Source organism: Musa acuminata, chromosome BXJ1-7, assembly GCF_036884655.1.
Source record: "Musa acuminata AAA Group cultivar baxijiao chromosome BXJ1-7, Cavendish_Baxijiao_AAA, whole genome shotgun sequence".
Taxonomy (NCBI): domain Eukaryota; kingdom Viridiplantae; phylum Streptophyta; class Magnoliopsida; order Zingiberales; family Musaceae; genus Musa; species Musa acuminata.
In genome coordinates, this window is record NC_088333.1 from 37,236,005 (window position 1) to 37,252,512 (window position 16,508).

General features: G+C 34.3%; 1 protein-coding gene across 1 annotated transcript; it reads left to right on the plus strand.

Moving 5' to 3' along the window:
• Positions 1-273: 273 nt before the first annotated feature.
• LOC135679195 (leucine aminopeptidase 2, chloroplastic-like) lies at positions 274-14,814 on the plus strand. The gene is made up of 10 exons (XM_065192681.1): positions 274-530; positions 8,669-9,083; positions 9,297-9,491; positions 9,618-9,843; positions 10,136-10,262; positions 10,373-10,468; positions 11,393-11,470; positions 12,088-12,148; positions 12,845-13,032; positions 14,450-14,814. The coding sequence occupies exons 1-10, from the start codon at positions 450-452 to the stop codon at positions 14,576-14,578; spliced, it is 1,596 nt and encodes a 531-aa protein (XP_065048753.1). The 5' UTR covers positions 274-449; the 3' UTR covers positions 14,579-14,814.
• The last annotated feature ends 1,694 nt before the right edge of the window (positions 14,815-16,508 follow it).

Genomic DNA, 16,508 nt, shown 5'->3' on the forward strand with positions numbered 1-16,508 from the left:
CATCCTACTCAGTACAGGACGATTTTATTAATTGTTATATATTACTTTAAAAATATCTAATAAAAAACAAAATTTCAGAAAAAAAAAGGTTCCTCTCACATTGGCATTTATTGGGAAACGACTGCAGCAGCCTTTTGTTAAGCTTATCTTTATCTTTGTTTGTTCGTCTTTTATTGCTTGTTCACTAATTTGGAGAATTGGATGAATCATTGCAAAAGAATACAAACCGCACATTACGAAGGAGACAAAATCTCCTAATTAATTGTTCTACTACAAGTACTTCTAAGAGGGAGGAGAGACGGGTGCGGCTAATGGATCCAACGATTCGATCTCGAATGGCGAACCCATCCTATCAATAAATCGCGCATCGACGGTCCGGCCACTGCGGTCGTCTCGCCGCTTCTCTTTCCGTCGCCTCTCTCCCACGCTCCTTTTTCTAACTCGGCCGCATGGGTCACTCCGCCGTCGCCGCCACCGCGGCTCTCGCCACTCTCGGGCTCACGAAGCCTGCGGACGTCGAGATCCCTCAGGTCTTCTCTTTATCCTTCTATCTCCCCATCTTTAGTCTCATGATTCTTCGGTGCTCTTGGAGGGCATCTGTTTGGTAAAATGACCGGCGTTACTGGGTATAGAAGTTTCGTTTTTTGTCTGCTCTGGAGTCTATTTTCCTGCTTTGCACCTGGAAAAATAAAAGGGTTGATCTGTGAATGGGTTGCAAGGATGTTCATCTGTTCATGATTTGTAGTGATGACAGCTTCTAGAGAAACAACTATATGTAAGAGTGACCATAAAAAAAAAAGGTAAATTGAGGTATAGTTGAACATCAGGCAAGGTAACATCAATTGATGAACTCATCAGGGACTTACCAGCTTTAATTGCGTGTTGACTAGGATTTTTCTTGGAGACAGGAAACGAATTGTGTTGTTGCTTTAACCTTGCTAACTACAACAGCGATCGGTTTTGCTGTTCTGATCTGGACATGTATGTACATAAGAGTTAGATTAAATGTACAAGGAAACTGAGTAATAAGGATAAAGAGCATTTTTCTTCTTGGCAATTTAGCTGTTAGGAGCAGGCCTAGATGGTCCTTTTCTTTTCTGTACATTTCATCTGCAACCAAAAGAAGGATAGGCTTTCCCTCTAGTAGATTATGTTTCATTGCCTACCATGTTGTTTGTTTTTGTCACATCCCGAATTTATAAAAAGAATAATAAATCAGTAATTTATTATCCATAATTTATATAATAAACTTCTTCTTTTTCTTTTCATTCGTCTTTGAATTCAAATTATTGTCTTTACAGTAGTAGATATTCTATTAGCTAGAAAAATGACATCTTCTTTACAGGGTCACAAGTCTCTTCCACCCAAGCTTCAGATCTATTACACAATAGTCGATTACTTTGAAAATAAATATAAAATAAAAACACATCAGCAATCACACATGCTGGTAGGAACCTCAGAAAAGTCATAAAAATAATCTTCAATATTCATGAAATATAAACAAATATCAATAATTCAATATGAAAATATATCTATTCATCATAAAACTTATGCATCAGAAAAATGATGATAATTTCTTGCATAATAAACAAAATCATGCATCAGCCACATACAACACATACATAATAACAAAGGCGTATATCACCCAATGGTGCACTCTCCCAACAGCGGATGAAGAGGCATATTCCACGGGATGAATTCCTCCCAACAGTGGACGGAGATAATCCATATCGCACTCCCAACAACGGATGGAGTGGTATCCCTCACCCGCCCAAGTGGGGACACGTTCCTCCCAACAGCGGATGGAGGAACCGTCTAACCATCACGTCTGACGGCCCGCTAATCCCCGAAGGGAATCGCCGTACCTGCCCTCGGCAGGGATACATAAACATCCATGATCATTCATTTACACTCATTCAATCACTCATGCATACATCAAGAAATCAATATGATTAAATATTATGAGAGACTATACTTGATGTAAATCTACTAGGCTATGTTCATTCGTGGCTCCGCACTATGATGGGCCCGTAGCTCCTTTCACAGGTTGCACTCCCAATGTGAACTACTAGTCTAGTCACATCTACTACATGATACTTATCATATCAATATCATACACATAGAAAACCAATAATCATTTTCAAATGACATCTTCAGATAAAATCTTTAAATTCATCATATCATAAAAGCATTAAATATCAATATCTCAATAGTCCTCAATCAATCAAAACCCAAATTGGAATAGCTCAATTGACTTAAGCCAAACTCAATTCGATTATGATCTAATGGAACCAATACCAAATCCTTATGGAACTAGTCTGGAATCACCATAAATCGGTCTAATTTAGATTTGATTGATCTCGATTAGGTCAAATAGGTTTGAACCAGTCAAGTTAGTTTGGAATCACCTTAAATCAGCTTTAATTGATTAAACCTGCTTGATTTCGTCAATTAATGAGCTCAAACCAATAGAGAAGGAGATTGGACTATGTCGTATAGTACTAACCCAAACCGAACCAACCCACCTGAGTCTTGGGCGGGTCATATACATTGCATATACCTGTTCCAAATACTAGGTTGAGTTGAGGTACGATGGGCTATATAAAAGGAGCGATGATATGTCTAATATCAATCGCGTAGCTGGGCAGGCTTAACTTCATGGACTAGGCTAAGCCTCACTTATAAGTTGGGCTGGACCTTACCATTGAACTAAGCCATGCTTGGCTCCTGAATTGATCATAGACACATGAGTTGGGGTCGTATCTGACCACCTAGACTGAGTTATACCTAGCCACATAAGCTGGCCCATGCTTAGCCATATGGTTGAGTCGTACCTTACCATATGAGTTGGGTTATATATGGCCACATAGACTAGATTGTATCTAGCCACATGAGTTGGTCCATACCTAACCACATGGTTGGGTCGTACCTTACCGCATGGGCTGGGTCATACATGGCCATATGGATTAGATCGTACTTAGCCACATGGGTTGGGTCATGCTTGAGTCGATTTGATCTGATCGATCAACTTGACTCAAGTCAGACCCCGATTAGACTCCTCTTATCAAATTAGATTTTAATATTTAAAATTATTAAAGAATTATTCAAATACATTAATTAAATCTTTAAATTCATGATCTAAAATTTAAAACTAATTACATTACAGAAATTCACACATAATTCTTGAAATATAGATATAACTAATTAAATAAATTAGAACTATTATACTAAATAAGAATTTTAATAATTAAATCAATATTAAAATTCACTTAAGCTTAAAAGATCAATACAAATAAAATAATTAGTCTAACATCACAAATCAATTATTATTATTCAAAAATCATGAAATTTCGAAATTAAAACATCATTATTCATTATAAAATTATAACAATCTCAATGTCAAGATTTCAAAACACAAATCAAAACTAATTAAAAAGAAAGGATCCTACCTCTTTTCGATTATCCCTTCCTTGATATCATCTCCCTATAAACTCATCTCCTCAATCCTTCTATTGTTAGGCTTAGTAGAGAATGAGGGATGAATAATAATTTAATTTTTATATAGGAGAAGATGAGATCTCCTTTAAAGGTAAATAATAATTTAATTTTTATTTTTAATTTATTTTACATTTGTTTTTACACACAAAAAATAATATAATATTTATTTCTTATAGTTCACACACAAAAATGGAATGTAAACTATTTACTTCCTAAATATCAAATCACTCATTAGGAAATAAATCAATTAATGATTTAATTGATTAGTATAATTTCTAACTTATCCATATGATTAAGGAAACCAAATCTAATCATTTCCTTAACTATAATATACAAATATAGAAGTTAATAATAAAGTAATATATCATTTATAGTAATTAATTTATGTTAAGGAAAAAAATTATTGATTACATTTCTCCCCCACTTAATAGAAATTTGACTCCCAAATTTGATTAAGAATAACATTAATCAATATAGTTAACTTTTGAAATACTAAGTTGGACAAACCTAATTTAACTTGAAAAATATTTTAATTAAATGTATCACTCGAAAACTTTTAGTCAAAAATATATATATTTTTAACATAAAATATATGATAGATTAATGAAATTTATTGAATAAATTTGGTTTTAGATTACCCAAGTATATCAAATTCTATATCTAATAAATCAATAAAATTTTTAAGTTTTAAAAATTAATTAATTGTTGACATAAGATATAAGTTGAGGTACAACTCAACAAAAGCAATTGAAATGATGAAAATTTATCCAACTATTCAACATATATTCTTTTATAATTTCGAATGATTTATATTTTATATGTGTCAAAGAAATAGCATTATATCTAATTCTTATTAGACTCATCACTTCATTAAACAAATAATATATGATAATTTTACATTAAATTAAATTATATTTAAATTAATTACTCATACAATTAAGTTTAAATATCAATGCACAATCAAATATATTCTAACTTTAAAGTCATATATTTTATTAGTACCAACAATAACTTCTACAAACCATCCTACATGTCAAATTTAATCTCAATTTTAAGAATAATATATGGTAACAAAAATTATAAAGGTAAATACTTTATATTTATATTTATAAAGTTTCTATAAAATTTTTACACTTAAAATTATCAAAACTTTTAAATTAAGAGAATAACTGAAACTTACTATAATCTTAATGAATAACTAAGTCATATATATCTCAAAAATAAAATATTCTATAATTAAATTAACATCCATAATATACTTTTCAAAAAGGGACAAGAGGATCATGGAAAAATCACATTCAAAATATAAAATCTTATAAGAGTTTATAAGATAAACTAATATTACACTTATTTTAATTTAGAGAAAAATTAAAATTTTGACCTTTTATAATCCTATCTCAAGTCATTTAACAAAATTCAAGTAACATCTTTAATCAACTATTTTTATAAAAAAAATTATATTTGACTAAAAATAATCATAATATCTTAAATATATGTTGTATTTAATCTAATTCTCAAAATCTAAATCTAATATTCTAGTCCTAGGATCCCATATTCTAACAGGTCCTCAAAATCATTGCTATGATACCGTTAAATTTGTCACATCTCGAATTTATAAAAAGAATAATAAATCAGTAATTTATTATCCATAATTTACATAATAAACTCTCTCCTTTTCTTTTCATTCGTCTTTGAATTTAAATTATTGTCTTTATAGTAGTAGATATTCTATTAGCTAGAAAAATGACATCTTCTTCACAGGGTCACAAGTCTCTTCCACCCCAGCTTCAGATCTATTACACAATAATCGATTACTCTGAAAATAAATATAAAATAAAAACACATCAGCAACCACACATGCTGGTAGGAACCTCAGAAAAGTCATAAAAATAATCTTCAATATTCATGAAATATAAATAAATATCAATAATTCAATATGAAAATATATCTATTCATCATAAAACTTATGCATAAAAAAAATGATGATAATTTCTTGCATAATAAACAAAATCATGCATCAGCCACATACAATACATACATAATAACAAAGGCGTACATCACCCAATGGTGCGCTCTCCCAACAGCGGATGGAGAGGCATATTCCACGGGATGGATTCCTCCCAACAGCGGATGGAGATAATCCATATCGCACTCCCAACAGCGGATGGAGTGGTATCCCTCACCCGCTCAAGTGGGGACACGTTCCTTCCAATAGCGGATGGAGGAACCGTCTAACCATCACGTCTGACGGCCCGCTAATCCCCGAAGGGAATCGTCATACCTGCCCTCGGCAGGGATACATAAACATCCATGATCATTCATTTACATTCATTCAATCACTCATGCATACATCAAGAAATCAATATGATTAAATATTATGAGAGATTATACTTGATGTAAATCTACTAGGTTATGTTCATTGGTGGCTCCGTACTATGATGGGCCCGTAGCTCCTTTCACATGTTGTACTCCCAATGTGAACTATTAGTCTAGTCACATCTACTACATGATACTTATTATATCAATATCATAAACATAGAAAACCAATAATCATTTTCAAATGACATCTTCAGATAAAACCTTTAAATTCATCATATCATAAAAGCATTAAATATCAATATCTCAATAGTCCTTATGGAACCAGTCTGGAATCACCCTAAACCGGTCTAATTTAGATTTGATTGATCTCGATTAGGTTAAATAGGTTTGAACCAGTCAAGTTAGTTTGGAATCACCCTAAATCAGCTTTAACTGATCAAACCTGTTTGATTTCGTCAATTAATGAGCTCAAACCAATAGAGAAGGAGATTGGACTATGTCGTATAGTACTAACCCAAACCGAACCAACCCACCTGTGTCTTGGGCGGGTCATATACATTGCATATACCTGTTCCAAATACTAGGTTGAGTTGAGGTACGACGGGCTATATAAAAGGAGCGATGATATGTCTAATATCAATCGCGTAGCTGGGCAGGCTTAACTTCATGGACTAGGCTAAGCCTCACTTATAAGTTGGGCTGGGCCTTACCATTGAACTAAGCCATACTTCGCTCACGAATTGATCATAGACACATGAGTTGGGATCGTATCTGACCACCTAGATTGAGTTGTACCTAGCCACATAAGCTGGCCCATGCTTAGCCACATGGTTGAGTCGTACCTTACCATATGAGTTGGGTTATACAAGGCCACATAGACTGGATTGTATCTAGCCACATGAGCTGGTCCATGCCTAACCATATGGTTGGGTCGTACCTTACCACATGGGCTGGGTCATACATGACCATATGGATTAGATCGTACCTAGCCACATGGGTTGGGTCATGCCTGACCACATAGACTAGGTTGTACTTGGTCACATAAGCTAGGTTGTACATGATCACATTGTTTGAGTCGATTCGATATGATCGATCAACTTGACTCAAGTCAGACTCCAATTAAACTTCTCTTATCAAATTAGATTTTAATATTTAAAATTATTAAAAAATTATTCAAATATATTAATTAAATCTTTAAATTCATGATTAAAATTTAAAACTAATTACATTACAGAAATTCACACATAATTCTTGAAATATAGATATAACTAATTAAAAAAATTAGAACTATTATACTAAATAAGAATTTTAATAATTAAATCAATATTAAAATTCACTTAAGCTTAAAAGATCAATACAAATCAAATAATTAGTCTAACATCACAAATCAATTATTATTATTAAAAAATAATGAAAATTTGAAATTAAAACATCATTATTCATTATAAAATTGTAACAATCTCAATGTTAAGATTTCAAAACACAAATCAAAACTAATTAAAAAGAAAGGATCCTACCTCTTTTTGATTATCCCTTCCTTGATATTATCTTCCCAAAAAGTCATCTCCTCAATCATTCTATTGTTAGGCCTAGTAGAGAATGAGGGATGAATAGTCCTTTTATATAGGAGAAGATGAGATCTCCCCGAAAGGTAAGTAATAATTTAATTTTTATTTTTAATTTATTTTACATTTGTTTTTACACACAAAAAAGTAATATAATATTTATTTCTTATAGTTCACATACAAAAATGGAATGTAAACTATTTACTTCCTAAATATCAAATCACTAATTAGGAAATAAATCAATTAATAATTTAATTGATTAGTAGAATTCATAACTTATCCATATGATTAAGGAAACCAAATCTAATCATTTCCTTAACTATAATCTACAAATATAGAAGTTAATAATAAAATAATATATCATTTATAGTAATTAATTTATATTAAGGAAAAAAATTATCGATGATTATAGTTTTAACTTTATCCAGTGACCTAAAGGATATGTGTTGGGTATTTAATATTTATGCAACTCAAGATTACTTTCTTCTGATTTCTCCCATTTCTGGTCATATTATCCCACAATTGCCATGTTGTTATGGATTATTTACAACCTCAAAAGCAAAAATTATCACTTTATGTTTCTTCAGTGCATTATCAATAAAAATGGATGCAAAGGTCCATTTAATTCTTGCTGAATAACTGAAAAACATAAATGTGGCAGGGTTCCTGTTTGTGTGTATTTCAACTTGCTAGGAAGCCCATCAGTGTGACTGTTGTGTGTATGCAACTTATCATATTGTGTTCTGCCATGACTGAATTTTGTAAATTGAATCAATACCATGCTGATCATGCTGCCTTTTTATGTTCTTATTGTTTTTAAACAAATGACAATTACAACTTAAGTTTTCCTTAACGGACCATAAACTTGAACTGATCCCATATTGACTAATAAAATTTCCTGTATATCATGACAAGAAGTTAACTTGGTGGCTGTTTCCATATGGGCTTATTCTATAACTGAATAAGTGCCCTTTTTTCTTGTTACTAACCATGTCATGACATACTGACATTAGATATCTGCCTTCCTCCCAAGACATTTTATTTACTTCTGCCATTTCCTTTTGTTCAGCTTTTATCATGCCCATTCCAGCAACAAGGCTTTCATGGTTATATATTTGTTATTGCCTTTTCTCGCATTCTATTCTAAAATCAGTCATGACATACTAATGGTAATTATGCAAAAGGCTGAACATAAACCTTGTAGCAGTTTTATGTCAACAGGTTCAGACTTTATATAATCACCATCAATTATCTCACTACTTGCCTTTTTCCATCCCTCTTTATAGATTACATTCACCATGAAGGAGATGGATTTTTCAGAATGGAAAGGAGATTTACTTGCTGTGGCTGTATCAGAAAAAGATACGAGGAAGGACTCAGATTCGAAATTTCAGAATGTATTCTTGAAAAGGCTTGATGACAAGATTGGTGGACTTTTGGCAGAAGCTGTTACAGAGGAGGATTTCACTGGGAAAGCTGGCCAGTCTACATTTCTCAGGCTACCTGGGCTGGGTTTTAAAAGGCTAGGATTAGTTGGGCTTGGGTCTTCCTCATCCACAGCAGCTGCATACCGAGGCATTGGGGAAGCTGTTGCAGGAGTTGCAAAGGCTGCCCAAGCAAATAGTGTGGCTGTTTGTCTTGCATCCTCGGATGGGATATCAGAAGAATTGAAAATAAATGCTGCTTCAGCGATTGCATCTGGTAGCTTTTCTGTTGGTTTGAAATACAGTGTTTTGAGTTGTCTTTTTGTGCTGTATGTAAAGAGAGAGGGTTCAACATCACTGGGGAGCTAACTGGTGGAATAGAAATCAGAAGAATTTTTAAGTAATTGTTGGAGATAGCCTGATCAGATTCTTTATCACTTTTAACCTTCTATGTTTTTCTTTTCTTCTTCTTCTTTTTGTTTGTGTGTAGGAACTATACTAGGAGTATATGAAGACAACAGGTTTAGGTCAGATTCCAAAAAGCCACTGCTTAAAACAGTGGACGTCATTGGTTTTGGTTCAGGAACAGTGGTGGACCAGAAACTCAAGTATGCAACTGATGTCTGCTCTGGAGTGATTTTTGGAAAAGAGCTTGTAAATGCACCAGCAAATGTGCTTACACCTGGTTAGTGAGAAATGATGTTACAACATCAAGAAGTGTGATTCATCTTTCTTCTCCTTGTGATGCCCTCCAACTTTACTGGATATGTAAGGGACTGAGTTACAATTAGTGACTTTTCCTGATTGTCAGGTGCACTGGCAGAAGAAGCTTCAAAAATAGCTACATTATACAGTGATGTTCTTACTGCAACGATATTAGATGCAGAACAGTGCAAAGAGTTGAAGATGGGATCATATTTAGGTGTTGCAGCTGCTTCTTCAAACCCCCCACATTTCATCCACTTATGCTATAAACCTCCTAATGGTGATGTGAAGAGAAAATTGGCAATTGTTGGGAAGGGTTTAACATTTGACAGGTACATGTTATTTTATAGAGAGGTAGAATTTAGCCATTTATTTAATTTTAAAATAAATCCTTCTGTTGATTCTTCTCTTACAATGCCTATATTTGTGTCTAAAACATGTATTTCTCATCCTATTATCTATATTGTCCATTGTTAGTTGTCTCATTTATATTGAGTAAGAGTTTGTTTTAGAACTAATTGGTTTGTCCATTAGGTATCATGTATTCAAACCATATGCTAAAAAGCATTGTTTGAATTCTGAAACAGAATAAATTGTTTGACTTAATTCCATTTATCTGCATAGTGGTGGTTACAACATAAAGACTGGCCCTGGATGTTCAATCGAGACCATGAAAGTTGATATGGGAGGTGCTGCGGCTGCTTTTGGTGCAGCAAAATCCTTAGCCCAAATTAAACCTCCAGGGGTAGAAGTAAGTTGATTACTTTTGTGCATCTGGTGAAAAGGAATAAGTCCATAGTTATGTTAATATTTTAGACATAAGCAATATCTTGTTTTTGAGACCAGGATTTTTGTTTCCAGGTTCATTTCATATCTGCTGCTTGTGAAAATATGATCAGTGGCACAGGCATGAGACCAGGTGATATAGTCACTGCTTCTAATGGGAAAACCATTGAGGTATAATTTATGGCCCTTGGAATAATGAGTTACTTGGATATACATCAATTGGGACTCTTTAGATGCAAATGATTATGTAGTTTGGTTCGATCAAAATATTATTGGTTTGCTGTTTGATTCAGTTTCTATCTGGCTTAGTAGTCCTTTTGTTGTTTCCCTTTTATTGTGAACTCATTTTAAGGGAATATCAGGCATTCTTTCTAACTGCATGCTTGAATTGCAACCAAAAGGGCATATTTCTCTACCTTTCAGCTAGATGTTCTATAACAGTCTATGCCTTGCTAATAAAATGTGGCTAGTTGTAAATCCTCTCTAATGAATAGAAAAGACCTGGAATATTTTTTACAGAGTACATTAATGTTAGTATAGAAGACTCTTATATAATTTCAAATGATTTCTTCATTATGCCCCATTTTTTTATGTAGCATCATGTTTCATTAGTAGTTTAAGTGTCCTGTTTGTCCGATTTCTGCAAGTGGTTGAATTTAGTCCTATGTTATTAGAAATCCTTCACACTACTTACTACCTAGTACCTACTATGATGTTAATTATATCCAGGGTGCACACCATTGGGCTATGGACTCCTGTTGCTTTGCTAGATTATCTAGTCTTGCTGATAACTCAAAAATTTTAATTAGTTTCTGCTACTAGTGTGTTTGTGATAAACCACATCCACTTTTTTCCAATTGTGCATTTGGACATAAAAATGCTTCTTGTGATATCTAGTGATGTTCTTGAAGACACTAGAGGTACATCTGTTCTAAAACCAAAGCGGATATCATTATGAACAAATTGGCATCACCAAATAAATTTTGTGCAGGAATTCATCATATAATGCTGGCTATCATGTATTTCATATCTATTACCTACTTGTGGAAGATCTCATACAGACATGTCAAGTCCAACTTCCATTTTCTTTTGCAGGTCAATAACACTGATGCAGAGGGAAGGCTTACGCTTGCAGATGCTTTGGTTTATGCTTGTAACCAAGGCATTGATAAGGTATTGTGAAAATATATTGGTTTTACTTTTTCATAGCAGTATCTTCTGTCTTTAACTGGAGGATGTTTCAAGCACTTTTGGTGGTTGGTTTTTATTTTCATTTTATTATAATTAATTCTAGATGAGCTGCTTGAGCTGAGAGAATGATTGATTCTATAGCATTCTGAGGTTGAGATATTGCATATATTTTCTGCTAGGTTTTTAATATAGCTAGATTGAATGAACTAATTATGTATCATCAGTCCAAGATGAATATACATCTCCATGTGGATGGTCATACATGTAATTGAAGTGTGCAGCTTCTGGAAATATGATTGCAGATAAGTCATATAGCCATTCATACAGATGCCACCAAGCCTGTCATATTTGCAAGATGAATTGATATCAAAGTTTTCAACCTATTCTTTGTGGTCATGTTTCTTTCAAGCATCACATGGAAGAGATGAGTACAATGATTCATTAATATGAATGGAATTTTACATTAGTTCCTATAATTATAAAGAAAACTGTGGTAGAATGTTTGTCCTTTATAACTCTGACTAATATCTGGCACTTCCTTTTAGAGGCATTGCACCAAGTAACTCCTAATTCTTTGACTCTGAATAACTTTAACACAGGTGGTTGATCTGGCAACACTTACTGGTGCTTGTATAGTTGCCCTTGGGCCCAGCATTGCAGGTAAAGAACCTCGATGATCGCAATCCAATGCCTGAGAATGCAATTTCTCTATGAATTAAGTTTCTTGGTAGTTGTTATCATGAAATGGTTAATTAAATCGACTTGGTACAACTCTCCTGTAGCTGGCACTGCAAAGAACATAAAGCGGAAAGCCATTTGAAAAATGCATTTATTTGTTATTCTATTTGAGGGAGCAAATTAATACTTACACTATGCATTTTCCTTTTTTTTCTTAATTCAAGAATTTTTGCTTTATGCTTCTGTGGTGGCTATTTCAAATTGCCACATTCTGGACTTCACTTTCTTCATGTATTATGCTTTAGAATGTATGTTTGATACTTTGATTGGTCATATTGGTCGGAAATCAAAGGAAGGATGTAAATATCTGTAGTTACTTAAGAGTTGTTTCCTACTGGCTTTTAGGACTTTAACAAACTTTTCTGTTCTTTAACAAGGAATTTTACAAGTTAACCTGCTTGGTACAGGCTTGTAGGAGTAGGATACAGCTCATGGTTGCATGTGGTTATTCATTTTGCTATAATATTCTTCAATTTCATGAACCAAGTTATTCCACATGGAAAAATAGAAATATGTTTGTCTAACTATGTTTTAGTTCGTCAATGGGCATCAGTTATTGGTCTGACATTTCTTGTGTTCTTCAATCTGAAGCCAATAAAGTGATCTTTACTTTTACAGGGTTTTATTCCCCTAGTGATGATCTAGCCAAGGAGATTGTCACAGCTTCTGAGGTTACAGGAGAGAAGTTTTGGAGGATGCCTCTGGAAGAAAGCTACTGGGAGTCGATGAAATCAGGTGTTGCTGATATGGTGAACACTGGAGGCCGTCAAGGTGGATCTATTACAGCTGCTCTCTTCCTGAAACAGGTTTAAACTAAAATACCTTTTTTTTTCCTTTATGCTACCTGATAATAAAATTTTAAGAATTAAGCCTTTATTATAGCTAGCAATGAATGAACATATGTTATAGATCAAAGTTTTGCTGAGGGAATAGGGTTCTGGGCTGTGTTTGGTTAGGAATTAAAAGTAGCCTTGTTAAATTGTCTTACACCTTTTTTCTTTGGTTGTGAAAGGGTCAATTACCTAGGTCGAGAGTGGGTTATTTAACCCATAATTTAATCTCCGATTAGGTTAAACTCAGTTCATTCGGTTTATTTAAAACTTATTTAACTTACGAGCATTTGGCAGGTTAAACTAATAACTATCAGGTTGAAACTCCTTAACCCATAATCAAACGCAAGCCTGGTGTTTTCTTTTTCAAAGTTACATGTTTCCTAATCGTTCACTTTTTCTTTTTTAATGAACCATTCTTTTGAAACCTCCAACACCAAGCTCCACTCATAATATGGAAGTTGAACATGGAGGATAATGCTGACAGTGGAGGATAATTTCTTTACCCCCTAACCCCCTAATTACATGCAAATCAAAAAATAAAATGTGAACATCACTGATATACAATGGGTCCAATGAATTTCAAGGTCATGGGGCATTTGAGTTTTGGTTATTGATTATGTCAGGAAGCAAAAGTTATTATATGGTTCTACATTATTACATCAAGATGGACACAACAATTCTACATTTTTCTTTTTTCTTAATGCTGTTCCGGCTGTGCTTCATTTAGGTAATATTATAAGTTATTTAAATCATGCACTGCCTTGTTAGAATGAAAGTAATCATTTAGTTTTCTCTTTGCTTATTTATGGCAGTCCTGGATTCTGTAAGGATGGATATAAAAAACTTAACAAGATGCTTGGACTATTAGTACTTGATTTTAGACTGACCACAAAATCAGGATACAAAACCATCGAATTAGATGTTCAGACAAATTCTAGTTATGAACTTACTTTTAACAGTGGTTAAGCTCATTCTATTTTCCTGTGTTATAAAACTTCATAGGTTTAGTTGCTTGGAATTGCCTTACTAAATGTTTGGATCAAGAATTATGAAGAGGTCCTGGAAGTGAGAAGGAATTGCCTGGTTATGATGTTCCTTGTATTCTTATGCAACCATATACGTGCTTGTTGAAATGTGAAATATACTATCTCACAGAATATGAATAAAAAGGAAACATTGTTTTTGAAGTGAGATACCAAAGAACTGACTCATGTTGTGGAATCAGGACCGTGTGGACTATTGACTACTACACTAGCACCTTCATAGAGAAGCATGTTCTGGATCTTCATGCCTTGGTTTAATATTTAAGCCCGTACATGTTTTGGTAATATCAAAGTACGATAATGATGATGATGAACAGTCTGAAACTGACATCGTTATTTTGTTGCAGTTTGTCAATGAGAAGGTCCAATGGCTTCATATCGACATGGCTGGACCTGTGTGGAACGACAAGAAACGTGCTGCGACTGGATTTGGTGTCTCTACTTTGGTCGAATGGGTTATGAAGAACTCCTCCTAAGAGAATTCGAGTAATGACACAATGAAGTCGCCAGGGGCATATGATATTGGCACTACACTGTTAAATCTGCTTGGCTGGAAAAGAAATGGAAGGAAAGGGAGTGATAGAACTTACGTGCTTTTCTGAGTTGTGCTATAGCTAATAATGAGTGTACTCAGTGCTGTCTTATGTCTCACTTATCTTTTCATGATATCAAGAACCAATGAATAAAATGGCTTGTTTACAAGTCTTAGCAATTGCCTCTTGTTTTCATAGACTTTGGTGGAGCTGTCTGATGGTTGCCAGAATCTTGCCAAAAATTCTATTATAATGAAATTTTAGGGCTGATTCTTTATAGAAGATAAAACCCTTGATTAAATTACTAATTGGCGAGCATTGAGATGGGAAACATTATAGCAGCTCATTCTAACAGTTCAGGTATTCAGACTTGAATTGAATCCCTCTCAAATTGAATTTAGGTGTGTGTGTTTTCACCTATTTTTTATAGTTGTTGATATCTAACATTCAAATGCTTAATAATCTTCAATAAATCCGCGGTCCATTGGACCAGTGCCCGATGGCCCGGTTCGAAACCGGTTCATTGAACCGGATCTTGGCTTTCTCGCAAGTCAATCACCCATTCCACGATCAAAGAGGATTCGTCAGTTGACTTGGATAAACGGTTGGGATGAGAAGGTGCATCGTCTTAAATACCCCGAGAAGGCTCGAGAAGAAGAACCCATAGGCGGCGACGGGAGGCTCTGAAGGTATGATTTCGTCCATTTTAGTTCGCTTTGATTTTAGAATTCTTTCCCTGGTTTTGTTACTGCTTTCGTAGATCCTTAGGTCGTTTCTTTCTTATCTGAAAGTTGCGGTGTCCTTTGTTGGATGGAGAAAGAAAAGGGTCATGTGGGCAGAAATCACCTTTGCTTGTATAGTTTCTGCGAGGAATTGCAGGGAACTAGATTTCTCTTCGTAATTTTTGTATGGATTAGAATGGGAATGTTGATCCTGGGGGAAATAACTGGGTTGATGAAAGTTTGTTTCGCGTATATTTTTTGGTCTTCACTAATGTTCTTGGTCTAAACGTTTCCCTTGACCTTCCACTTAGTTATTTGGATCGTGTGCTTGAGTTATGGGCGATGAAGGATGTATCTGACCAACAATACATTCGCATCAACTTGAGTGCGATGGAACCTGTGGTTCAAGATTTACATCTGAGTCGCCAGAGTACATTTGCTTGCAAAATAAACGAGTGCACGATGACGCGTCCCTGAATTCTGGAGAACTTGAGTTGGGTCTCTAAAGACCAACTTTTGCTGATCGTCTCCACCCAGAGTTTAACTCTTCAACCAAATCGTCATTAGCTTCTGTAGATATGTCTTACAGAGAGCTGACTTGACTGCATATTGCTTACATGATAGCGAGGAAAGTTGTTTGACATACTTGTACTGGTTGGCAAATCTTATCCGATGTTCCCTAACTTGGTCGTGAACCATACTTCGCAATTTGGACAATATTTGCACTGACGTTTAAGTCAAATCCTTTTCCGTCAAGATCTCCGAAGGAAAATTTATGATAGGATTCAACTGGAATGTTAATTAATCTTGAATGTGTCAGTTGGTGAAAAAATTGGAATTTAGGAACTCGATGAAAGTTTTCCCTAAATTTGAAGTCTGAGTATTGTGTAGCTTACCCCAAAAGACAAACATAATAAACATTGGCGGATCATGTCTTAATCCCTATTTTGTAGCATGGGAAAGTTATGCACACATACATAGTCTCTACATAATTATAGCTATACATTAATACATGCAATTACGTTGACAACACACTTGCGCTTAACCATGTTTAGATTTGAATACTACAGTTGTATCTATCGATGTTGGCTGATGCATAGACAAGTTGTTGACGTACTATAAGTGTTCTTGTTTTTTATTTCCAGATTTTA